At 48.1% G+C, this 26290-nt stretch overlaps 1 protein-coding gene across 7 annotated transcripts in view; it reads right to left on the minus strand.

Annotated features, from left to right (window-relative positions):
* The window catches only part of SEC22C (SEC22 homolog C, vesicle trafficking protein), a 227901-nt gene that overhangs the window by 118384 nt on the left and 83227 nt on the right, over positions 1 to 26290 (minus strand). Inside the window, exons 6-7 of one of the 7 annotated variants that reach the window (XR_012157659.1) lie at positions 19061 to 19168; positions 18196 to 18294 (exon numbers count right to left, since the gene is read on the minus strand). The exons of 3 other annotated variants lie outside the window; for them this stretch is intronic. Coding sequence is in view for 3 of the 4 variants with exons in the window: in XM_073334770.1 (XP_073190871.1) it covers positions 18071 to 18294; positions 19061 to 19168 (332 nt within the window). In the remaining variant the exon portion in view is untranslated. Of the gene's footprint in view, positions 1 to 17968; positions 18295 to 19060; positions 19169 to 26290 lie in introns of those variants that run through there. 3 more of the 7 variants (XM_073334770.1, XM_073334773.1, XM_073334779.1) reach the window with 3 other exon arrangements.

Consider the following 26290-nt stretch of genomic DNA (forward strand, 5'->3'; position numbering starts at 1 on the left):
TGAAACCCTCCTGCACTCTGCACCCCCTGCCCTGAGCCCCCCAACCCCCTGCCCTGAGCCCCCTAACCCCCTGCCCTGAGCCCCTGCGCCATGAGGCTGCCAATCCCAGAGGCTGGATTGAAAGCCCTCACAGGCCGGATGCGGCCTGTGGGCTGTAGTTTGCCATCCCCGTCATAGATGATAACAACTGTCAGTCCAGCCCACCCTTACTTGGACTGGAATGTGTTACCTAGTAGGAAGAGAATCCATAACCCAAACCAACCCTGAGCCATCCCGTTCCCTACTTATTCCAATGCATTCATGTACTGCGAATAAGAGGCTGATCCTGAGAGATGCTGAGAACCAGCAACTCCCATGGACTGAGCCCACCTCCCCGGGCAGACCTGACGCGAGGATTTGGGTGGCTAATAACAGAACATAGAAGAGAACATCTGACATTCGTCTCCTGTTTGAGAGAGACAAGATGGGGCATTTCCTGGGGATTAGTAATCAGCTGGGAAGTGCGGCCACAGGCCCATTAGCCTCCCTCCCATCTGTAATCCATAAGAAATGCCCTTTTCGCAGGTCACTGAGGCTATTCCAAGCTGTATAAGCTCACAGGCACATATGGCTTGTTCCCCCCCTAAGATTACTACAGTTTCACTTAGTGCATACAGGGCATCCCAAGGGAATGAATGCCATGTAGATTAGCCAGGTGGTTAGATACCAAGGTGATGGGCACAGTATAAGAACCTGAATATCTCTCAGCATCTTCTAGCAAGGCCCTGATTCCACCTGGTTGGACCGCTGTGGCTGTGCAGAGCTCCATGTGGATAACAAGGGTCCAATCACAGGATCAGGGCCAAGAATGTTATCATCCACAGAGAAGGTTGTTAGAATATAGATATGCTGGCCTCCCTGTAAAGGCCTATACTTTAAGAACTTAGGTGTATTTTTATCACTTAGCTAATTACAGGGGTATAAAAACAAAGAATCAAAATCACAGTCCACCTGTGCATGGGCCTTCTCTCACTAGGATAGTCTGAGGTCTTGTTCTTAGTCTAAGGCTTTGGCTAAGCAGCTGGTGCAGCCGTAAGCTGGGAAACGTAAGGTCATATCCTCACATTTGAAACCAGTCATACTGAAATAAGGTGGCTTTGGGCTGTTAGGAAGACGATCCTGTCCTGATAGTGCCCACCCCCACCAGATAGAGAAACAGATCTTAAGATGGTTAAAGAAAACTTAGTTTGATAGCATCCTGTCTGGCAAGAAATCACTTATCAATGGTTGTGGTTGTGAAACCCTCATTTCTGTATTGTTTTATCTTTATGGCCCTCACTTTTTGTCATGCATCCGGCGAAGTGGGTATTCACCCACGAAACCTTATGCTCCAATACATCTCTTAGTCTATAAGGTGCCACAGGACTCTTTGCCGCTTTTACAGATCCAGACTAACACGGCTACCCCTCTGATGCTTGACACTTTTCTATTGTTAATCTGTCTGGTTCTCTAATTGCTTCTGTCTGCTGTATAACGAATTTTGCTAGGTGTAAGTTAATTAGGGTAATGGGATATAATTGGTTAGAGAATTATGCTACAATATGTTAGGATTGGTTAGTTAAATTTCAATAAAATGATTGGCTAAGGGATAGCTGAGAATATTACTATATCAACTGGGGTCAAACAGGAAGTGGGGAGGAAGGGAAATTGGAATCATGCTTGCTAAGGGGGGGAATGGGAACAGGGAATGGGGAACAGGGACATAGGCAAGGCTCTGCGGCGTCAGAGCTGGGAAGAGGGACACAGGGTAAATACTCTGCGGCGTCAGAGCTGGGAAGGGAACACTGGGGAACAGACTCTATCGGCGTATATAGAGATAAGCCCAACTGGTGTGAAGGGCTTCGGAATATGCTTGTTTGGAAACTAACCCCAATAAACATCGCATTGTCTGCGCTTCGGACTTCTGGTCTTTTGCTGCTTGATGTCTGCATGACAAGAACCAGGAAGTGGGAGGGTTGAGGGAAAGCCCTCTAGATAACACCCCAGGTCACTAGTAAACCTACAGATACAGTTCTATGTTGTTCCTTTGGGCCAATAAGGAAAGATGGTTTCAGCCCACTGTGGCTCTCTATCACTAGGATATACTCACTATTCATTCCATTACAGAGAACATAAGGATTTAGCTCCTAGGTGTTGTAGTTTAGTAGTACTTACACAGCCATGTACAGGTCCATTTGTCTGTCCTTTACTATTCTGTGTTTTCTTCCTCTCTTCAAATGCTGGCAATATTTCTCATGTTGCTCCACATCCTAAATCCAGGCTTCTTCCACCTACCGACACTAAATGCCTTTAAGTTCTGCTGCGCTGTGCATAAACTTTAAGCTACAGTCAAATCAAACTAAGTTTTTGGGATCTGATTCTCTTTCCTTGACACTGATTTTACATCAAGGTAAATCCACTGGAATTCAGTAGAGTTACTCCAGAATTACACCCCTGTGATATCAGAATCAGACCCTTATGATCATGCTCATGTTTCCTATATAGAATCCTTAGGGTATTGCTGCTTCTGTAGTTCATCTCGCCCGGCGTGTGGCAGGGAAAATCCCACTGGTAAAATACTAACGATCGACACTAGAGCTAAGCAGGTAGAAAAATCCATGCAGAGGCTCAGGAAATATGACCAGATCAATACCCCCCCAAGCCTCAGAATGCAAGGATTACTGTATTTCAAAATAACTATTGGGACAGGTCAGCCATGGGTGTAATCTGCTTGTATCCACTGGAATCAATGGACTTATTCTGTTCTACACAAGCCAGTGACCTGGCCCACAGGCTTGAAATGCCCTATGAGACATGTTAGAGCCAACTTCCAAGGATTCAAAGATGCTGACTGACTTTGATAAGCAACCAGTAATTCAAAGGCTGATGTGAAACCAATGAACCTGTTGGGGCAGTGGAATTGAGCTGGAAGTCTCTGGATGTCACTAGAAGTGGACCTGAGCTCCAAACCTGGATTCCTATCCAGATTGCAACTTCCCACATAAGGCATTTCTTCAGAACCAGTTCTAGCTGTCTTATTTCCTATTTTAGTTTTTGCTTCCGATTGTATCCTGTTGGAAGCAAGGAGCTAGTAGGCATGAATAAGGGTGGCAGAACTAGCCCCCCAAGGTTAAAGACGTGCCTCATGAGAGGTCCCAGTTATACCTAATGGTGTAGGGTTATGTGTACTGTCTCTTACAACATAGCAGCGTTCTAAGCAGAAACCATGCAGGATATGTCTAAACTTAGAGCTGGAGACATACTTGCACTAGCTTTGACCAATCTAGTGTGCTAAAAATAGAGAGTATCACCACTTGGTGAGACTAGGTGCCCCAAGAACATACCTAGGGTCTCAGACAGGATTGCACTCAGGGTGGCTAACACCTCCCACCATTCACCCTGCCGTGCTACACTTGTGTTTTTAGTGCACTCACTTGATCAAAGTTAGCACGGTGCGTCTCCTTGACCTGGAAATTAGACCCCCCCAGCCCCAGTGTAGACATACCCATAGCAAAGCAAAGAGGATAACTTTACAGAATATACTGTTTTCCTTATTCCATAAAGTTCCTGGTTCAGTAGGAAACTAATTATTTACCATTTTCACAGAACAAGGTGCCATCAGTTTGCAGTTTCCTTGAAGAGTTCAGGGAAGGAAACAAAGGGAATGGAACATTTATGTAAGTATGAATTTAGTGCTCATTAAAGCTGCTGGATTGACAGCCAGAGAGACTGAATGATCAGGTTCAAAAAGGCAGGTGCTCTGCACATTGCCCTGTCATTATGGCTCATTTCCAACCTGGAGGAACCACCTCCCGAGGTTAGCATCTCCACAGCGCGTTCAGTCCTCGACTCTGTGCTGAGGCTGGAGTTGTGGTTGTGGTGGTCTGGTGACCGCGATATTTGCCACCAAATTCTTTTCCCTACAGGACACCAGGAAGCTGCCAAATAGTAACAACAACTGCAGGTTGGCTGGATTTGAACTGGAAATACAGAGTCAAATGGCTCTGGAGGTCATTAACAATCTTCTGAGCCATCCAGTCCCTTTTTGAACCTAGCTGAGAAAATTGGACAGAAAGTCTCACAAGAGCAGGCTTCCTTCCAGTATCTTATCTTCAGGTAGGGCAGCACTATTAGCTGCATTTTACAGATGGGCAACTGAGGCACAGAAGGACTAAGTGACTTGTCCAAGATCACATAGGAAGTGTGTGGTGGAAGAGGGAATGGAACCTGCATCTCCAAAATCATAGACGAGGTCCCTAACCCCTGGGCCATGCTTCCTCCATTTGCCAGCCCCCTCTACTTTGGTACATCCAGCCTGTGGGACTGTCCTACCCGGCCCTTGAGCTGCTGGCCGGGGAGGCTATCCCCGACCCCTCCCCTGCTGTCCCGCCTCCCCCGCAGCCATGCCGCCACACCCACCTCCCAGGCTTTCCAATAAGCCAGTCCTGCTGTTCTGAGGGGCATGGTAAGGGGGCGTGGAGCGGGGGGGTTGGATAAGGGGCAGGAGGTCCTGCTTATCTGGCAGCCAGGGGAGTAGGGGATGGTTGGATGGGGCGGATGTTCTGGGGGGAGGCGGTCGGGGATGGGGAACAGGGGAGGCGGATAGGTGTGGGTGTCCTGGGGGGCCTGTCAGGGGGTGGGGGTGTGGATAGGGGGTGGGGTAGTCAGGGGACAGGGAGCAGGGTGCGGTTGGATAGGGTGTGGAGTCTGGGGGGGCCGGTTTGGGGTGGAGGGGTCCCAGGAGGGGGCGGTCAGGGGACAAGGAGCAGGGGTTGGATGGGTTGGGGGTTCTGAGGGGGCCAGTCAGGGGGTAGATAGGGGGCAGGCTTTTTGGGAAGGCACAGACTTCCCTACCCGGCCCTCCATACAGTTTTGCAACCGCGATGTGGCCCTCAGGCCAAAAGGTTTGCCCACCGCTGTCCTAGCTGAATGTAAACCTAGACAAACACAGTGACTGGTTACAACCACCAAGTCAGTGCAGCATCCGAAACAAGCAAAATTATAGCAGTCAGGGGCCTCTGCCTGTGTAGCTAAGGACTTGCTAGAGTGGGGGAACTGGCCCTCATTTCCTAAATTCATTCTTCACCTGTTGTGATAGAATGTTTTCACAGACCGCATTTACTCCACCACTCAGGCACCATGCAATTTGCTGAGTCAAGACACGAGCAGAAATCCCCTTTGTGCAGACGGCCCCAAGTGGAAATAGTGCCAGAGGATTCATCTTAGCTCCCAGACTGTAGCTTGCCACAGGGTGGCTCGCTTATTAGCATGTTCTATCGAGCAGGTTTTCCTCGGAGTTAACCCAGAATGCAAATAAATAAATAAACAAACCAATTAAGGGAGAAGACACAATGACATACCGAGGGGCTTTTTAACAAATGCTTTCAAAATGGCTTTTCCCCAGCTCATGGGAAACTAGAATGCCTCAACCTTCCTTCCAAGCATGAAACGCCAACTTGCAGCGCTCAGTCCATATGGTCACGCCCATCATTCCATTCCTTATTCGTCCTCTTTCCAAGCCCTGGCAGGGGGCCGGCCTATCTATAATGGTTATGACTGAGTGAGATTTCTGGCTTCACAGCTGCCCACGATAACCCTGTGGTTATCTCCACTGTACATGGCCTGTTGCTGAATCGCTCCACTGCTTGATACAACAAGCTGTTTTGAGACGTGACACTCTAATGAATTTCTCTGGCCCGAAAGTGCCAACTCAATGTTTTTTGCCTCTAGGCTGTAGCAATAACAGAAAGGAAAAATGTCACTGTTTTGTGTACTTGGAGTGGAAATGGCTTGGCACGATATGTTTCAGACAAAGGGAAACCACTGGACTTCTGCCTTTTGGCTGGTTTTGCCAAAAAAAGATGCAGTGGCGCAGTTGAATTTTCATCCTACGTGTAAATGCACTTTCTGTTTTTAAACACACGGGATGCAATCCTGATCACAGAGGTCCCTTCGGGCCTTAGAATCAGACACCCGTGGGAGCTTTTCCATGGACTTTAATGGACATTAGATCAGGCCCACAGAGAGCAGCTGTGACCCACTGGTGACTGTCTGATACAAGTCCCCCGCTAAGCCCAATCCACAGAGGATTTGGGAGTTATAGCACCAGCTGTTTATATTGGGCTGCTCCAGCTCTTAGATATGGAGGTGCCTGGCCCAATCCCCAGCACCAGCCAAGATGGCAGCTATTGCAGTCATACTTTGGTGTCAGGGGCTTTTACTCCGGACTAAGAGACAAATGAAACAAGTAAAGTCTCTGGCGTGTTTGTGCACCCTCTTACATGCTGCATGTGAGAGCACAAATTGTCAGTCCCCAGTGGGCTCCTAGAAACGTGGGGGTGCAATGAAGAGAAAAACAACAGACCCTATGTACACCACAGTCACAAGAGTAGCTATGGACTTCAGCAGAAAGGATACAACCGTTGTACTATAATGAGCCGGCTAGTGTGTATTTCTACTACTGCCAGTTGCTGGACTGAATCATAGCTGCTTTATCATTTGTATTATCATTGTTCCTTGGAGCCCCAGTTGTGCTAGGCGCTGTACAAAGAGACAGCACAAAAGGACAGTCCCTGCCCCAAACAGCTTACAAAGCTAAGTTATGTGTCCCAGGTAAGGGTGGTCAAACATTTGTCAACGTTTCCGGATAGTTTTGCATTCTGTTCATAGTTCTCCAGTTTTTCAATGAAACAACTCAAAACCAAATGTGCTTCAACCACATTCCCTTCCCCACTCCCCTCCCCTCCGCCCCCTCTGCTCCGCTTTTTGCCACTGGAACTTTTGTTCAAACTTTTAGAAAAAAAAGTTCCTACTTTTTTCCAAACCCGCCCTACTTATAAGCTCTGTATTGCTAGCAACTAGCAGTATTCTCAGTCCTTACCGATCCTTTTCACTCATCATACACACAAACATTCCTTACCCACTTTCCTTGCAAAGGGAGGCAGCTGTCTATCCAGGTGCTTATATGGCCATTGCTGGACTACATGAGCACCCCCTTCTTTAATTCCCACTCTTAGATGGAGCAAGTCTAAGTGCACGAAAGGGGGAACTTAGTACAAGGACGTCATTTGGACCAGGACACCAGTGACTCTTGGAAAGAGTAGCAGGCCTTTTAATGATCACAGTTGGCCAAGAATTCCATTTTACTCCTCCAGACTCCTTCAGACCACTCTGGGGACATCGGTACAACACTGACTCAGAGAAAAGGGTCTGAACTAACAACCCCTGGTTTGGTATCAGACTTAGGGTATGTCTACACGGCAATCAGAGGTGTGACTCCAGCACCTATCCAAGCTAGCGTTGATCTAGCTAGCTTGAACAGCAGCAGCAAGCCAGGGCAACAGCCTGGGCTAAGTGCTTGAGCATGTACCCCTGGTCCCAGGTAGACTTGTGCACCAGTGCAAATTTAGCCGCACAAGCTGTTATTTGTGGTGGCTAGATCAAAGCTACCTCAGGAATGTCTACAAGTGCTGTGGTCACTGCTGATTGCAGGGTAGACAAACACTGGGGGTCAGCTAACAGACAAGTCAGGATGTTTCAGCAAACCAATATTTATTGCAGCCTCTCCGATCACAATGCATACACCACCCCCGCACCCAGACAGCTGCACTTGCTGGTGTAGGGCTCTTTAAAGGCACAGTGCACCACAGTTTGGGCGTGGGGGAGGGGTGGGGAAGTAAAACAGCATCCAGTTATTGCTGAAATAAAAAGGTCTAACACATCTTGTTACCACCCCTGCCCAGTCTCAGAGGTTTTGGGGGTCTCTTCTACTTGAAAGGCTTTTCTATCAGTGTTGAAGAAGCCCAAGGACAGCGTGGTTCAAAATGGAGCCTCCATGTTTCTCATGACAAGCGGTCAGACACAATGAAAGGGGCTCAGTTATTCACCAGAGAGCTCTCACTGAAGCAGGTTAAAAACCACCCAAAGACCACAGGCAATTCAAAGCATCAGACTACATGAAAGCCAGGACCTTATCTGGTTCTGGAGACTGGTCTCCAACGCTGCTTTTCTCCCATCATTCCTCTTCAGTCACAGGCTTTTATTTCTCCCTACTCTGCGTGAATTCCCCTCATTCTATTTGTTAGCAGTGCTCTGATCTCTTTCTGGGATTCAAGTCTTACGGTCTAATGCTAAGGCACTTCACATTTGCACAGAACAGCTTAGAAAGCCTTCCAAGCAGCCACCAAGGGCTCCTGAAAAATGGCATCCTTCACAAGCTGGGAGGAACTTTTATTCCCTCACCTAGAAAGCCCTTATTAAAAAAGAGGGCAGAAGCCACAGAAAAAGCACATTGACAGCTAGGAAACAATGAAATGCACCTAGACACTGATGAAGTTGCAGTCCCATAAGAGAGGCCTGTTTCTTTCTCAAACTCTAACAGCTCTCCCCAAGTTTGGGCCAGCTTGCAGTGGGGAAGGTCTAAGTTGGATATTAGGAAAAACTTTTTCACTAGGAGGGTGGTGAAGCCCTGGAATGGGTTACCTAGGGAGGTGGTGGAATCTCCATCCTTGGAGGTTTTTAAGGCCCAGCTTCACAAAGCCCTGGCTGGGATGATTTAGTTAGGGATTGGTCCTCCTTCGAGCAGGGGGTTGGACTAGATGACCTCCTGAGATCCCTTTCAACCCTGATATTCTATGATTCTATGACTGTAAAAAGTCCGTTTCAAATCTCTACAGATCTGAACATCAAAGGAAGATTTATTTCTTTCTACGTGTGCTGGCCCTGCAGAGCCCCATGGCTAGGGGAAAGAGCACAGGAGTCCACAGGAGCTGACTTTTATTTTTCCAGGCAGGTGTTCCACCCCCACTCTCCCCCAAGGTCCAGTCCCCACTCTGCTCCTTCCCTTGAGGCCCCACCCTCGCTCCACCTCTCCCCGTCCCTCCCCCGAAGCCTCCCTTGCTCCACCTCTTCCTGCCCCTGCTCCGCCCCCTCCCCTGAGGCTCCCCACCTGCCAGCCCCTTGCTGCTATCTGTCCTCCCCCGAGCACCTCCGGCCAGCTGCCAAACAGCTGATCAAGTGGCCCCACCAAACAGCTGTGGTGATGCACCCAAAGGAATAGATTTCTGCACAGGCAGGAATCTATTCCTTCGGGTGCATCACCAACAGGATTATTCAGTAACTTCTACTCAGTTGCATTCATGCAAACCCTCTAAAAACAATGGGGCAGCACAAATGCTCCTGAGGCCCCAGTCTAGCTAGCAGAATCTTTAGCACTGATGGTGATGGCACAAGAAGCAAAGAACCCAGCTTGACTCTCAGATGGCAGCGGGAGCTTGAAGAACTGGCATGTAGGAGCAAAGCCCCCTTATTTTCACTTTAGAGACCGAAGCCCATTTGCTTTGGCAGTTACGGGAGACACAACGAACACGGGACGCCACAATACCATTTTCAGAGAGCTGCTTTTCACCAGCCTTTACAGAAAGCTCCTGACATCTTCTCCTTCCCAGCAACTAAGCCAAACCATTTCAGTCAAAGAAATGGGGGTGAGCAGAAGGGTCTCTTTCCACACCATCTGTTTGGTACCATTTTAAGTCCAGTTAGGGCCTAACCAACAAGCCACATCCAAAACAGCCTCAAACATTGGTGGAGGGTTGGCAGTCCGGATCAAACGAGTGTTTTGAAGCCAGGGCAGAGCAGCTCCAAACGGCACATCCAGGAGGGTAAATACAGGATTTACCTTACTTTCCCTAGCACACCATCAGTATAACATACATTTGCAGAGATCCATGCACAACTGCTTTTAACCAGGAGTCTTTACACATCAGTCTAAGGGTGTTTTGTTCAGCTGGAAACATTTGGTTCCCAAGATGCAGCCGCAGAATCTCCTCCTTCTCTTACCCTCCTTTAGTCTTCCTGGTGCTATCCTTCCTCCTACGCAAACACCTGCACTTGCAAGTTTTCTGATCGCATTGCTGGCAAAGACGGCCTTTTCTCCCGTTCCCCCTCCCCCTCACATCCCACCATTTATAAGTTTATCTGTGTTCAGGAGCACTCGTTATCATATGCTCCCTGCTGTCTAGGACAATTAGGCCAGCAGCCACTTCATTTTCCAGACACTGATGACTTATCTTGACAGTTTCGATTTGATTGAATCCTATGCGCTTTGATGCATCTGAAGAAGTAAGGTTTTTACCCACGAAAGCTTATGCTCAAATATATCTGTTAGTCTTTAAGGTGCCACCGGACTCCTTGTTGCTTTTGTGGATACAGACTAACACGGCTACCCCCTGATACTATGCGCTTTGACGGTCTCTCTCCCTCTGAGGCGCGCACACACACACAGAGCATCATGATCCCTGCCAAATCTCTTTCGTTATTTGGTTTCACAGGCCCAGCAAAGGAAAATTTGTTCCAGGAAGCTTTCAGAAATCACCATGTGAAGTTTCCAGTCTGTATTCATTCTGTTTCCTCTAGTGCCACCTAATGGCAGAAAGAAAACTGCACTAAGGTTCTGCCAAACTGTTACCTAGAGGTCAGGGTGCTGGTAGCTCTCAGACTATGGGCTTGTCTTCACTATGGCGCCAAATCGGTGCCGCTGCGATCGAGCGTTCTCCCATCGACTTAATTAATCCTCAGTGAGAGACAGAAGCTATGTCAATGGAAGAGCATCCATTTCCCACTGACATCGTGTGCTGTAGACACCGCGTTAAGTCGCTCCTGGGGTGGTTTTTTACAACCCTGAGCAACATAACTTACCTCAACTTAAGCAGTTGTGTAGACAAGGCCTACGTCTACATGGATATCCAAGGTGTGCTTGCACCTTGGGTAGACATACCCATCCTAGCTTTCCCCCCACTAGCCTGGATAAAAGGAGCAGTGTAGATGCAGTGGGGTGGGCTTCAGCAAGGCGAGTAGGTATCTAGGGTTCCAGGCAGGCTTGTACAATATGGTTTTTAACACTAGTGCAGGTAAAGCTGACACGGGCTACGTCTACCTGAGATGCAGTCACACTGTGGACTGCAGTATAGATAGATCTTCAGAGTCCCCAACAAAGAACAGGGCCCCATTGTGCCAAGCACTGTACAGACAATATGGGTGTGTCTACACTGCCATTAACCGCCCACAGCTGGCCTGCATCAACTGGCTCGGGCTGTAAATCTGCTGTGTAGACGTTCAGGCTCGGGCTGGAGCCCAGTCCCCTGTGAGGGGGGAGGATCCCAGAGCCCAGTGCAATTACACAGCCCCATAGCTCAAGTCAGCTGACACTGGCCAACTGCAGGTGCTTAATTGACAGGCAGTCGCTACCAGCAGAAGCTAACGCTCCAAAGAGACACAAGGTGGGAGTCAGGGAATATTATATCACAGAGAGGAACAGAGGCACAAAGTGACTTGAGCAAAGTCGCACAGGGGAGTCTGGCAGAGAGCTGAGAACTGAATGCAAAGCTCCTGACCCCCAGTCTATGAACCTAATCACAAGCTCATCTTTCCATTTTAAAGGCAACACAGCCACTCGCTCTTCCCGATGAAAGCTGCATGGCTTACTCCCTGAGCAGCATGCTAATATCTGTTAATATCAAGCACCAGTGTCAACAGATTATTGCTGCATATGGCCCTGATCTTGTAGCTAGGGGCACAAGGGCTCACACTGACATCTGTGCATCACTCCACTGGCTTCAGCCACAGCCAAGGGCTTCAAAGGAGGGCATAAAAAAGTCTATGGTGTACTCAGTTGTGAAATAGCTATAGGAACTAGATATTAGTGGCAGTATTCCCATAGTGACCAAGAGCCCCAGTCATGGACCACGGACCGCAAAGTGCTAGGTGCTGTACAAACACAAGTGAATGAACAGGATATATTGACATATTACCAGATAGAGAGAGCATATAAATCAGATACAGGTCAAATTACAAAGGATGAATATAAACAAATAACAAAAGTATGTAGGGACAAAATTAGAAAGACCAAGGCACAAAACAAGATCAAACTAGCTAGGGACATAAAAGGAAACAAGAAAACATTCTACAAATACATTAGAAGCAAGAAGAAGACCCAAGGACAGAGTAGGTCCGTTACTCAATGATGGGGGAAAGACAATAACAGAAAATGTGGAAATGGCAGAGGTGCTTAATGACTTCTTTGTTTCGGTTTTCACCAAGAAGGTTGGTGGCACCTGCACATCTAACATAGTGAATGCCAGTGAAAATGAGGTAGGATCAGAGTCTAAAATAGGGAAAAAACAAATCAAAAATTACTTAGACAAGTTAGGTGTTTTTAAATCACTAGGGCCTGATGAAATGCATCCTAGAATACTCAAGGAGCGGACTGAGGAGATATCTGAGCCATTAGCGATTATCTTTGAAAAGTCATGGAAGATGGGAGAGTTTCCAGAAGACTGGAAAAGGGCAAATATAGTGCCAATCTATAAAAAGGGGAATAAGAACAACCCAGGGAATTACAGACCCGTCAGCTTAACTTCTGTACCAGGAAAGATAATGGAGCAAATAATTAAGCAATCAATTTGCAAACACCTAGAAGATAATAAGGTGATAAATAACAGTCAGCATGGATTTGTCAAGAACCCTGTACTTTCAAGTTGAGAGACAGTCTAAAGATGCTTTCAGGTGTGTTCATGTAGAGAAGCATGAATTTACAGTATTTGATGTATACGCTCTCTCTATCCTGTAATATGTCAATAAATCCTGTTTGCTCATTCATTTAAGCAAACTGGGATTTTTGTTTGTAACATCTCAGATATTTACTACCTGATGCTTTCTAAGGCTGTGTGTCTTCCCTGCAAACTGTAGGGATGTATTTATATCAAGAGCTAACTCCAGTTAGCTATCTCAATATAAAATCCTAGTTAGAGACAAGACACTGTATTTACCTTGGTGTCGCTTGTCAAGGGCAACCCCAGGTAGAAGGCATACAGTAGCATCTCAGAGTTACGAGCACCAGAATTACAAACTGAGCAGTCAACCACACACCTCATTTGGAACCGGAAGTACGCAATCAGGCAGCAGCCAGGGGGAAACAAATACAGTACAGTACTGTGTTAAACTACTAAAAAATTAAGGGAAAGTAGCATTTTTCTTCTGCATAGTAAAGTTGCAAAGCTGTATTAAGTCAATGTTCATCTGTAAACTTTTGGAGGAACCACTATAATGTTTTGTTCAGAGTTACAAATATTTCAGAGTTACGAACAACCTCCATTCCCAAGGTGTTCATAACTCTGAGGTTCTACTGTACATTTGACCTTAATTAATAAACAATAATGCCTCTGTCTTCTATTAGGGATACAAGGTGGGTGAGGTAAGATCTTTTATTGGAATAACTTCTGTTGGTGAGACAAGCTTTTGAGCCACACAGAGCTCCTCAGCATGTTTTTGCTTTTATAGAACTTATCAGTAGATTCCAAAGCACTTTACAAAAGGAGGTTATCCCCATTTTACAGATGAGGAAATGGAGGCACAGAACTTAAGAACTACCATACTTGCTTAGACCCTTAGTGCATTTAGCCTCGGGATCTCAAACAGGGGGTCATGACTCCTCAGAGGGTCACGAGGTTATTACGTGAGGAGTTGTGAGCTGTCAACCTCCACCCCGAAACCCCACTTCACTGCCAGCATTTACAATAGTGTTAAATATAAAAAAGTGTTTTTAATTTATAAGGGGGTGGTGTCACAATCAGAGGCTTGCTGTGTGAAAGGGGTCGCCAATTTAAAACTTTGAGAACCATCTAGCCCTGCATCCTGTCTCTAGCAGTGGCCTGTGCCAGAACTTCAGAAGGAGTGTACAGAGCAGGTCAGTTGGAGGGATCCACCCCTATTTTCCCTTCCCTGCTTTTGGCAGTCAGAAGTTTAGGGTAACCCCAAATATTGGGTTTTGTCCCTGACCATCATGGCTAATAGCCATTGCGGGACCTATTGTCCATGAACTCAGTTATACTTTTGGCCATCACAACATCCCATGGCAATGAGTTCCACGAGTTAACTGTGCTCTGTGTGAAAGAGTACTTCCTCTTGTTTGTATTAAACCTGCTGCCTGTTAGTGTCATTGGGTGACTCCTGGTTTTTGTAGTGTGGGAAAGTATAACCACTCTTCTATTCACTTTTTCCACACCAGTCATGATTTTATAGATCTCTCCCTCCTCAGTCATCTTGTTTCTAAGCTGATCACACCTAACGCTTTTAGTCTCTCCTCATATGAAAGCCATTCCACACCCTTTCCTGGTTTTGTTGCCCTTCTCTGAACCTTTTCCAGTTCCACTCTATCGTTTTTGAGATGGGGCAACCAGAACTGCACATGGTATTCAAGGTGTGGGTGCACAATGGATTTATATAGCAGCATTTGATATTTTGAGTCTTATTTTCCATCCCTTTCCTAATAGTTCCCAACATTGTTATTTTATTTGACCACTGCTGCACGCTGAGCTGAGCAAACTAACCACAGCAACTCCAAGATCTTTCTTGGGTGGTAACAGCTAAATGAGACCCCACCATTGTATACGTATAGTTAAGATTATTTCCTACTCCACCCCGCCCATATGTCTTATTCTTCACTCATCCATGTTGCATTTTGTCACTCAAAAAATGAAGCCACTTGCCCAAGGTCACCTGGCAGGCCAACAGCAGAGCTGGGAACAGATCCCAAATCTTCCAAACCCCCATTGGTGGTCTGCCCGCAAGGCCACACTGAGGTAGAAGCAGGGACGTGCACGGGAATTTAAATGTTATCACTTTTGGAGGGGCATGTTCTGTGCCCTCACCGTGGCCCCAGAGCCAGAGGAGTTCTGTGCCTCTGCCGATTATGGGGGGGGGACCTTGCCCCTGCTTTCCTTCCTCCTCCCCCCATGTGCACACCCATGGGTAGAATCATAGAATATCAGGGTTGGAAGGGACCTCAGGAGGTCATCTAGTCCAACCCCCTGCTCAAAGCAGGACCGATCCCCAATTTTTGCCCCAGATCCCAAATGGCCCCCTCAAGGATTGAACTCACAACCCTGGGTTTAGCAGGCCAATGCTCAAACCACTGAGCTATCCCTCCCCCCAGGGTAGAAGTAACCTGTCCCTAATCTCCTCTGAGAGAAGGTTACTGCAATGTAAAAAAGCATAACTGTTAGCAGTGAAGACAGCATAAAGGATCAAAACTAATCCAAGGGAAGCAACAGTCTGTAGAACTAAATGTTGGATTCAGGGGACTGGGAAACTTTGTCTGCCTAGTGCACAGCACCACACAAGTTACACAGAAGGACAATATATGGGCCTTCATATTGAGATTACATTTCTTCCTAATCCCTGTTGATGGTCAGCTGATGCCAGGAAGCATCCTATCTGTGGCTAACCCTAATGTTTATCCTAGTTACTAGTATGGGCCAGTCTTACTTATAGAAATGTCTAACCCTTTCATTTTTTTTAATGCACTATGCTCATGCTCAGGCAGCCCAGATACAAGTCTGACATGATTGATTGGGATCTCTATTAACAGGAAAGCCTGGGGACAGATTGCTTCCGCTGGCAGGTAGCCCAGTTGCCTTCATCAACATTCGGGGCCATGCTGCGTAGAAGGGGCTATGAACTGTTTTGACATCCCCACTGAGTGTTATGTTGTGTCTCTCTGTTTCTCTCTTATCCAAATGGAAATAAGCTAATTAGAGAGCACACCTGGGTAAAAGCAGGTTCACCTCAATATTGCATGGGATTAAGAAGAATGCAAGCACCCCTGGACACTGGTAGGCATGGTAGAGAGAGACCCAGACAGGCCACCAGAGCAGCAAGCCCATTACTGCACAGATGGCTCAGCAGAGGAGCGGAGGCTGAAGGCAAAGCTGGGTGCAGAACTGGGGATGGGGGAGGAGCTGGAGCTAGAGTTGGAGTTGGTCTGGGAGCAGAGCTGTGGCGGGGGCCAGACCTGAGCTGCGTGGGGGCTGGTCCAGACCTCGTGGGGGCTGGCCCAGGCCCTGCTGCATGCACCCCCCCCCCAAAATACATTCCTCCACACCCCCTAGGGGGGCACGCCCCAGACTTTTGGGACCATTGGTCTAACCTATGGCTCTGTTCAGCCGGCTCAGAGAGAGGAACCCCTCTTCCTAGAAATCCTGACTTCTGGGAGGGGCAGAGAAATAATTACACATACCCCCAAGCTAGGCCTGAGTAAACCCTGCCCTCAGGATAGGATGCTACAGTCCTAGCCAGAAGAAGGTAGCCCTGTCCCTACTTTTACATCCCAGTACAGCACTAACAGCTGCATGTTACTTATTAGTCAACAAGGAAACAGAGCTTTATGCTGCGGTTTGCCATAGGATAAGCCAGTGCCTAGGGCACTGGACTGGGGCTCAGAAGGCCTTGGTTCAAGTCCCAGCTCTGCCACAGAGCTGGGACTCGAACCAGGTGACCTTGGACACCCCACAATGTACTCTATGCCTCTGTGTTTCTCTGTCTATAAAATGGGGATAGCACTTCCTGACCTGGGGCACAGCCACAGGTGAGCCCAGTCCACCTATATCTGAACTTGTGTGAATGCAAAAGCTGGTGACCCGATCCACACCATGTGGAAGTCCTGGCTGAAGAGCAGGTGACTATTGGCCCATCTGCAGAATGCCATGGCCAGCAGGGAGTGGAGCAGCCTGAGCTGCAAACTTCTCCCAGCCCCTGACAACTTCAGCGAGAGCCTGGTCCCTCACAGCTGCTGACCTGTCCTCTACTTTTGGCTTAACCCATACCTGCCTGCAGCGATCAACCCTCTTCTCTGGCCAGCCCAGCCTGCAGGCTTCCTGCACTCAAATCCCTTCTATCCCCGTTATCCCGCCTACATGCCTGCCCCTGGCATTCAAATATAGGCCATTTAGATGATTTGCTGTGACATCAAACCTTTGGTGATTGCCTGTCCACCGTACGTTGGAGCCCACGCAAATTTCCATGCTGAGCTACACCGCTTCTCCCTACCTCAGCGGGGCATTGGGGGTATAAAATATTCTAATGACAGCGAGGCGTTCACACACTGCAGCGATGAGAAGCCATATGAGCAGGAGGATGGAACTTCACCCTATGGTCCCAGCAGCTTTGACCAAACCCTGGAGAGCCACATGCTGATCCCCCAGGAAGAGCTCACATAGCCACAGAGCAAGAGGAGGGGACTCTGGGCACAAGCTTTGTACAACCAGGACAGAAGTTGGACGGATTCTCCTCTCACACCAGCAGCGCCATAGTGTGATTGCAATGGAGAGAACCCGCCACTGACACCAGCGTAATGAGCGGAACTGGACCAAGATTTTTAATATTTTGCCATTTTAAATGGGAACAGACCGTTTTGCTGATGGAGGGTGTGGGATTATTTCAGACCTTGGCTTCAGCGAGTAGAGAGGCAAGAATCCCTCCCTCTGAGGCCAGGATCAGTGCATGTGATCCGAACACTGCCCCCATGGAGGGACAGAGAAATCACATACTGGTATCCAAGCCACCCGTGTTTGCTGCTGTCCGGCAATGGGCTGGTTTTATGTGCCTGGCTTAGAATCATAGAATCATAGGACTGGAAGGGACCTCAAGAGGTCATCTAGTCCAGTCCCCTGCACTCAGGACAGGACTAAGTATTATCTAGACCATCCCTGACAGGTGTTTGCCCAAGCTGCTGGCATATCACTAGCAGCCTCTGCTCCCGAAGGGCTGCACCTGCCTGCTGTTCACCTGCCAGGAGGTTCGGCGATGCATGCTGTACCTGGGGCAGGGCAGACATGGTCTGAAGCTGGAGGAATCACACGGATCTGCCCTTGGTTTACAGAGGGGAAATGGGTGAGTTGCTGCCCAAGAGGAGGGTCGCTCACGCTTGAGACACTTAGCACTTAGAACAGATCACTTCAGAGGTGAAGTCCAAGGCCATCCCCAGGAAGGACCCATGCACACCACAACTCTGCAGACTACGACAGATTTTTGACTAAACTCTACCGCCAGTTGGAACATTAGTTTATTATTTCTATTCCACCAGCACCCAGAGGCCCCCAGAATTGGGCCCCCTTTGTGCAAAGTGCTGTACAAACAAACGTTAGGAGTCACTGTCCTACAGACCTTACAATCTAGACTACATTGAAGGCTCCTTGTTTCATCTCAGACTTATTACTATTTACTGATAGCAGTGCCTAGGAGCTTCAGTCATGGACCAGGACCCCACTGTGCTAGGCACTGTACAAACAGAACTGAAAGCCCCTGCCCCAAACAGATTACAATCTAAATCCAAGGACCAGCTACCTGCTTCAGCTCGTGCTACTTCCAAGCCCACGGGAGTTCTGTTCAAGCATTGAGCTCTCCTTTCACTCCTCCCCCTCTCAAGCGGTAGAGCTTCAGCTCCTGTGGGCCAGAGAAAATAATGCACCTTAACGTACTTAGCAAGTAACAGAGCAGGATAAAGTCAAGGGGGAAACCTGCAACATTCTACATGCTCCACCCCTAAGGACTGAAGAATTTCACCCAGCCATTGAGGGGTGCATTGCAGGAAAGAGCTTTCAGTCCCACAACAGCAACCAAAGTAGCCCCTGCAATTCAGCAGCAAGGAATGGAGTTCTCCCACTGTAAGGAAAATACTGCAGTTGTCAGCCCGCTGATCTGCTGTCTCTCGCACGACACTTGTATGGCTCCCTCACCACAGTATGGGAGTGTGCTGTCCACCCTCCGGGCCAACACACGGGACTGAACCAGGAAACTTCAGATGTAAAAAGCACAAGCTACTTGAGCTAAAGCTCCACCGATAGAAGCCTGTTACAGACCTTCTCTGTGTATTAGCACACAGCGGGACCTGTGCCACTGACCTGTGCCTGGGTCTGAATCACAGCTCGTAAGGTTAGCAACGTGGCAGAAATTGGTGACTGTTTGGAAACAGGGAGCTCTTACCAGTGCCTTTCATTTAATCAGAACATTACAGCTCCCCAGGTGCTTTAGATTGGGATGGGGAGACGGCTGGGTGAATGGGACTGGCCACTTAATCCAGAGTTAATCCTCTGGGCTGTTATCCGAAGCTGTGAAGACACAGAATAATACCATCTCTTTCTGGTGATTAAAGAACTGCTCCCAAGAGCTTCGAGATTCTGCTCAGTAATACGGGGCAATTATAGCGCACCTTTCCTCCCATGCTTTGTAATCACAAAAGGTCCCTTTCTGCTGTCCTCCTTCAGGCAAAACGGGCCTTCCATGGGAGTTGTGCCTGGGTGGGGACTGAGGTTCAATCCTGCAAGGTATCAAGCGATCCTGAGTAACACTGAACATTCTCAACACTCGCTAAGGTCAAAGAGAACAAAGGGTGCTCAGCGGCCTGCAGGATACCAGCCTCAAATGAGCATCACAAGCTTTGGCCTTAAACAATTCATGCAGGAGCCTTTGGATTCTCAGAAGACACACTCTGGCCAATGCAACAGTCTCATGTGAACCCAGGAACGAGATGAGCCCTGTTTAAACACACGGCTCGGTTTATTGTTTAACAGCTCTGTTTAGCTTTTCATGAGGACATGAATTAGAACAGGTTGGGTTTCTTAGACTGGGAGGAGCAGCCTTTGCCATTTGATTACTCCTTGCTTGTTCTGAACACAGAGCAAAACAAGCAATAAATTAAGTGTCAATTTAATGACACTCTGTCAATTAAGTGGTGGTTGATCCTCCCTTTCCTTGTACATTGTATAAGCATGTTACACAGCGGCAAATGACATCAAATTGTAATGGTAGCATTTTATACCCACTTTGCACAGATGCAAGTGACAACAATGTTCAGGGCAATGGGAAAAAAAACAAGGTCTGGCTCTCAGGGATTTGGTTACAGAATATAGATTTTTCTTCTCCTCAAGGAGCCTGATCCTTGGGACCAGCTCAGCTGCATTTGCTACAAGATCCAAGTGGCAGAAGGGCAGGAGAAAGTAGCTGTATCTCCTGAGGCTACTGGGGGCTGGCTCAGCTCCTGATACATTCCAGAGCAGCCTCATTGCTGCTCTAATCTATAACCCCTTGCAAGGGTGCTGCAAGAGGACATTGTGGTGATTGAGGATTGTCGGAGGTGAAATCCTGGCACTATTGAAGTCAATGACATGACTCCCACTGACTTCAGCAAGGCCAGGATTTCACCCACCATACCTACACTGTGTAAGGATTCCCTAACAGCTACTCACTCACGCCAGCTTGCACCACAGGGGCTAAATCCATCCCCTGAGTTATGTGCAATGCAATTCAGCCAGCCCTGCATTTGATACTGAAAACCCTAAGGATGGGCGAGCCATCAGGATAAAGTACATTTTATGATACTCCTCCCTTCTGAACGCCTCCTGTCCCTTGACCCAAGGCTACACTATGTTCTCCTAACCAGTGATGAGCTGGAGCTGGTTCGCACTGGTTCGCTGGAACCGGCTGTTAAATTTAGAAGCCCTTTTAGAACCGGCTGTCTCTTCATCTGCTTTGTTTCTCCTTTATATTTGTTGGTCAGAGTACTGAGGGCCCAGTGTAATTACTTTTTTACTGCTGGGACAGCTATTGATTCTCATAACAGGAGGTGACAAAACTCCTGCTTCGAGCAGGGGGTTGGACTAGACGACCTCCTGAGGTCCCTTCCAACCCTGATATTCTATGATTCTACGAGTGTGGGGATGTCAGAACCTCATTTCTGTCGATATTATTTGTACTTCTCTAGCCCCCTTTACAATGGTATCTCAGCACCTCGTAACCTGTAATTATCAATCCTCACCACTTCCCTGGGAGGCTGGGCAGTGCTATTATTCCCACATTACAGATGGGAAGTGGAGGCACAGAGAGGCTAAACGACTTGCCCAAGGTCCCACGGGAAGTCTGTGGCAGAGCACAAAACTGACCCCTGGTATACCAACTCCTAGGCTCATGCCCTAACCACTGGGCCACCTCAGTTCTCCTATCTCTTAGCAATAAGATTCTGCCATCACTTTCCTCCATCAAGAACCAGCTAAACAGGCTGGCATCGATGTCAGCGGAACATCAGCCCCACCTGTTTTTGTACAATAGCAGTAAGGCAGTGAGTTGCAAGTTATTTGCTTGGAGAACACTTTTATAAAAAGTTACACTGGAAAATCAAATGGCATTGGTGATACAACGGGGCTGTCTGTTACTAAGCAACTTCCTGCGGGGTGAGTGGGGGCAGGACACCAGGGACCCAGAGAAAATGTACACCTGCCTTCCTGCTCCTTTTATCACTCTTTTTTTAATGTTGCCTTTCCTTGGGGCAGTAGTTTTGTGCTGTCTTTCTTGTCGGTGTCAAGGCTCTGTGATGTACAGAGACCCCAGCCTCTAGATGGCACTACGCACTAGAGAAGTCTAGATGCTAGACTTCCCAGGCCACTGCACCCACTGAGAATTCACCATAGCTGAGGGAGGTGAGCTGCAAAGGAACCGCTGCAGCTCCAAGGCCCATTCTACGCTGTCATAGAATCATAGAATATCAGGGTTTGAAGGGACCTCAGGAGGTCATCTAGTCCAACCCCCTGCTCAAAGCAGGACCAATCCCCAATTAAATCATCCCAGCCAGGGCTTTGTCAAGCCTGACCTTAAAAACTTCTAAGGATGGAGATTCCACCACCTCCCTAGGTAACCCATTCCAGTGCTTCACCACACTCCTAGTGAAAAAGTTTTTCCTAATATCCAACCTTGACCTCCCCCACTGCAACTTGAGACCACTGCTCTTTGTTCTGTCATCTGCCACCACTGAGAACAGCCGAACTCCAACCTCTTTGGAACCCCCCATCAGGTAGTTGAAGGCTGCTATCAAATCCCCCCTCACTCTTCTCTTCTGCGGACTAAACAAGCCCAGTTCCCTCAGCCTCTCCTCATAAGTCATGTGCCCTAGCCCCTAATCATTTTCATTGCCCTCTGCTGGACTCTCTCCAATTTGTTCACATACTTTCTGTAGTGGGGGGGGCCCAAAACTGGACGCAATACTCCAGATGTGGCCTGACCACTGCCGAATTCCCCTTAGGCAGCTCTAGGCTTCCCTGCCCAGGAATTCCCCCACATGAGGGAAATCCCCAGCTGACCAGTTGGGCCAGTCTAGCGGGGCCCAAAATCCAGCCTTTGCTACCTAACTCAGTCCCACCTGCATTCAGATCGGTATCCATGGCTACCGTAAAACCAACTCTAAGATCTTGTATACACAAGAAAGGTGCACCAGGGTAAGGTGCTATTTTAAAGCAGTGATAAAAGATGCATGGACTCACTTTGTGTCAAGCCAGGCTCAGTTCAGTTTAGTTGAAGTCAGACAGGAACATGTTTAAGCTAAACCAATAAGCCACTTGTAAAGTGAAATAAGATTGTCTACACAGCTTCTAGCCCCGCTTTCACTGAATCGGTCTAAATTCATGCCTCAAGCTATCCTACTGCAGCTCTCTCAAGTGAGTTTCCAATGCACCTGCCTCTGTTATCCTCACAGTGAAGGTACACATGCTGTGCGACTTGGCTTCCTTCTACTACGAGCAGGGGTTTGATAAGGGGTTGAGAGCAGCACTGACCAGAGCAGGCTTGGCCTTTATAGATTGCCTTGTCTTGTTTCAGGGTCTCCCAGCTCTAGGGCTTCAGAGTCATGAGCCAGGTTCTGGTAGCACACAATGATGCTGCCCTCAAACCACGGCACACGGGAATGCGTGTAACTGAGAAAGGAGGTGTTGGCTGAGGCACAAAGTTTGCCCTTTGGTGGAAGGGCCGGGGGACCTTTAATGCTCTCCTAGTGTGACCAAAAAAAAAAAAGAGCCAGAAGGAAATGTGATTACAATATATAACTGCACCGCTCCATTGGAGCAGCCCCAGTATGGCATGGCAATGCAGGCACTGGGTGCAAGGCATGGACATATACCCTGCGCTGGTCCAGAGACCTTGGATTCAGGCATACAGGAAGAAGCAGGGGCAGCATGTCCCCCATTCACCTTAGAGAAGGAGTGAGTAGCAAAGTGTGGAGCTTTGGCTCCACCCCGCCCCCCACCATCACCACAATTAGTCAGCACAGCTGAACTGGTGCATGGGGGTGTTATTTGCTGCTGGTATATGCCAGGAGCAAAGAATACCCCCTCCAACCCAAGGAGAGAGGGAATTGGGCCTCAGGGCTGTGCCTAGAGACACAGTCTAGCCCTAGTTTCAGAGTAACAGCCGTGTTAGTCTGTATTCGCAAAAAGAAAAGGAGGACTTGTGGCACCTTAGAGACTAACCAATTTATTAGAGCATGAGCTTTCGTGAGCTACAGCTCACTTCCTCAGATGCATATCGTGGAAACTGCAGCAGGCTTTATATATACACAGAGAATATGAAACAATACCTCCTCCCACCCCACTGTCCTGCTGGTAATAGCTTATCTAAAGTGATTTCCCTAGCATCTCAGGGTACATCTATACTGAAATAAGATACCTGTTGCACAGCCGAACATGGCCCAGGTCAGCTGACTCAGGCTCATGGGGCTAAACATTGCAGTGTAGGTGTTAGGCCTCGGGATAGAGCCTGGGCTCAGGGACCTCTCCCCCACTGTGGGGTCCCACAGCTCAGGCTCCAGCCCGAGCCAGAACCTCTACACAGCAATTTCAGAGCCCGGCAGCCTGAGCCCACTCACCTGGGCCAGTCGCGGGTGTTTAATTGCCCTGTAGATGTACCCTCAGTGCCGGTCGTGCCATCTGTAAAATGGAGCTCGCACTTCCCTGCCTGGCTGAAGGGTTAGGAGGATTAACTAGGTAGCTTGGTAAAGCACAATGGCTCTGACCAAAGATGTGAGGTGAAGGTGCAAAGGCTGCTGTTTATCACCTTTACATTCCCCCAATCCCTGACTGCCAGGGGCTGGTTCCACCTCCTTGCACACAATGATGCTGCCCTCAAACTGCTTCAGGGCTGCTCTAAATTAGGCTACCTAGTAATAGCCCCCAAGGGTCTATTTCCTCAGTCAGGGATCACCCGAGCCCCCTCCCATAGCCCATACCCCAACCCCCAACCCCGAGCCCCCTCCTGCACCTCAAACCCCTCATCCCCAGCCACACCCCCAGAGCCCACACCCCCGGCCCAGAGACTGTACCCCCTCCCACACCCCAAGCCCCTGCCCCAGCCCAGAGTCCCCTCCCATGCTCCAAACCCCTCAGCCCCAGCCCAGAGCCTCCTCCTGCACCCCAAACCCCTCATCTCCGGCCCCACCTCAGAGCCCACAGCTCCAGCCGGAGCCCTCACCCCCTCCCGTACCCCAATCCCCTGCCCCAGTCCGGTGAAAATGAGCGAGTGAGCGAGGGTGGGGGTAGAGCGAGGGAGGGAGGGGGGATGGCATGAGTGGGGGTGGGGCCTCAAAGAAGGGGCGGGGCAGGGCCACCAGGTGGGGCAAGGGAGTTCCGTTTTCTGCAAATAGAAAGTTGGCAACCTTACTCCTGGAAGATGTGAATCGTGGAAGCTTTACTGACCATGCAGCCTTTAAGTCGGAGCTAGCTGACTATTTAGAACGACCTGAATTGCAATGAACTCCTTTCAAGTTAATCAAGGTGAGAGTTATTTAGGGAGGAATCTTCAAAAGTGAGTCAGGAGCACATTCCCCATTGAAAAGCAATGGGAGTTCAGTGCCTAACTACATTAACTGCTTTAAAAATTCTCAGCCTTAGTGCCTACCTTTTATTCGCAGTGTCTACACTACCACTGTCAGCAAAACATATGTCACTCAGGGGGTTGAATATTCCACCCCCCTGAGCAACATAAGTTACACTGACATCAGCATTCGTGTGCATAGCACTATGCTGGCAGGAGAGCTTCTGCCGTTCGTGGAGGTGGTTTTATTATGCTGACAGGAGAGCTGCAGCGCTGTGCGTGTAGACATGGCCTAAGTGTGGGGCTTTCAGTGCTTTTTGTTTGTGTGAGGGGATTCGAAAAGCTTTTGCAACTGATTCTTGAAGTCCTTCCAGTCCTCTAGTCCCCTATAGGCCAGCCCCGCCACTTGTGACACAGGAAGGAGTCTGCCAATAGGGGGATAAAGCAGAACATTGGCACGTTCTGCGGCAGATACAACAGAGCAAATGCCAAGAGAATGATCCCAGCTCAGAAACTATCTGAACATGCCCTTTCAAACAACTCCCTGTGCTCTACCTTCTGACAGCCCCCCGCAGCCAAATTGTTCATTCCGGCCCTTCCTATTAGGGCTGGTCGAAAGTTTTCCATCAAAACAGTCTTGCTGGAAAATTGGGTTTCACTATTTTTGGGGGGCAGAATTCCGCCTTTCCATGGAAAATGCCTTTTTGTTGTTGTTGAAAAACAAACACCCAAAAATCAGGTTTTAGCCAAAAATGAAATATTTTAATTCTGAAATGCTGCTGCAGTGCCTGAAAGGAGTTGTAGCTCACACACAACTCATGACTCCGTTCTCCTCTATAGACTGGATTCCCCTGCCATACTTCATCTCCCATGATGCAACACAGCCATGCAACTGCTATAATACAACCTAACTTCCCCAATGGGGGAGAGTGTGGTGCATCACGGGAGATGTAGTCCAACCAGAGAGTCTGGCCTATGGAGGAGAACAGGAGCATGAGGCATCTGGACTACAATTTCCACGAGGCATAATAGCAGCATTTCAGTTTCCAGCTCAAAACTGAAAGTTTCCACTAAAAAGTCCATTTTCTACCAGCTGTACGCATTCTATCCCCCCTTGACTACAGAGCCTTCCTTTCTGGCCACACACACAGAACTACTTGTCTATCCGTGAAAATACAGCTCCTAAAGTCATCTTCTCAGCTCATCTATTTGACCAAATTACTTTTTTTCAAATACTTCCTTCATCCCATCTAATTTAAGATGCACCAACATCAGTGTTCCTTCACTGACTTCTATAGTGGTTACTCTGGATGTATGCAGACATAACAGACCAGAACCTCAGCTGACCATGTTTTTTTTCCCTGAAATCAATATTTACTAGATGGGATGGGGCATTTCAGAGTCAATACAATTTCTTCAGAATATGAGAAACTTTATTAGAACATAGTTGTTTGTTTTGGCTTTTTACAAGCAATTTTCAGACTGTTAAAAAGATAATGGATGTAATTAAAAACCAAGAACGAACAGTGCAGAGCATAATACAATATTGACTTTTGCAGCTCTCACTTTTGAAAGTGAGATGAGTTTTATTGATTTTTTTAAAACACTTCATATAAATTCCACAGACAAAACCTTAAAAAAAATTGAGGTTGACTAAGTGCAACATGCCAAAAGACAAACCCCAATAAGCAAGGAAATACCAAATTATAGACCAGACCTCTTCAGTGCTACTAACTCAGCTCTTGGAGCCACATGATTACACAAGAATCTCAGCTTTCACTTTAAAAAGCCCTCCTGGGAGCAGAGGACT

This window comes from Lepidochelys kempii, chromosome 2 (genome assembly GCF_965140265.1).
Source record: "Lepidochelys kempii isolate rLepKem1 chromosome 2, rLepKem1.hap2, whole genome shotgun sequence".
Lineage (NCBI taxonomy): Eukaryota > Metazoa > Chordata > Testudines > Cheloniidae > Lepidochelys > Lepidochelys kempii.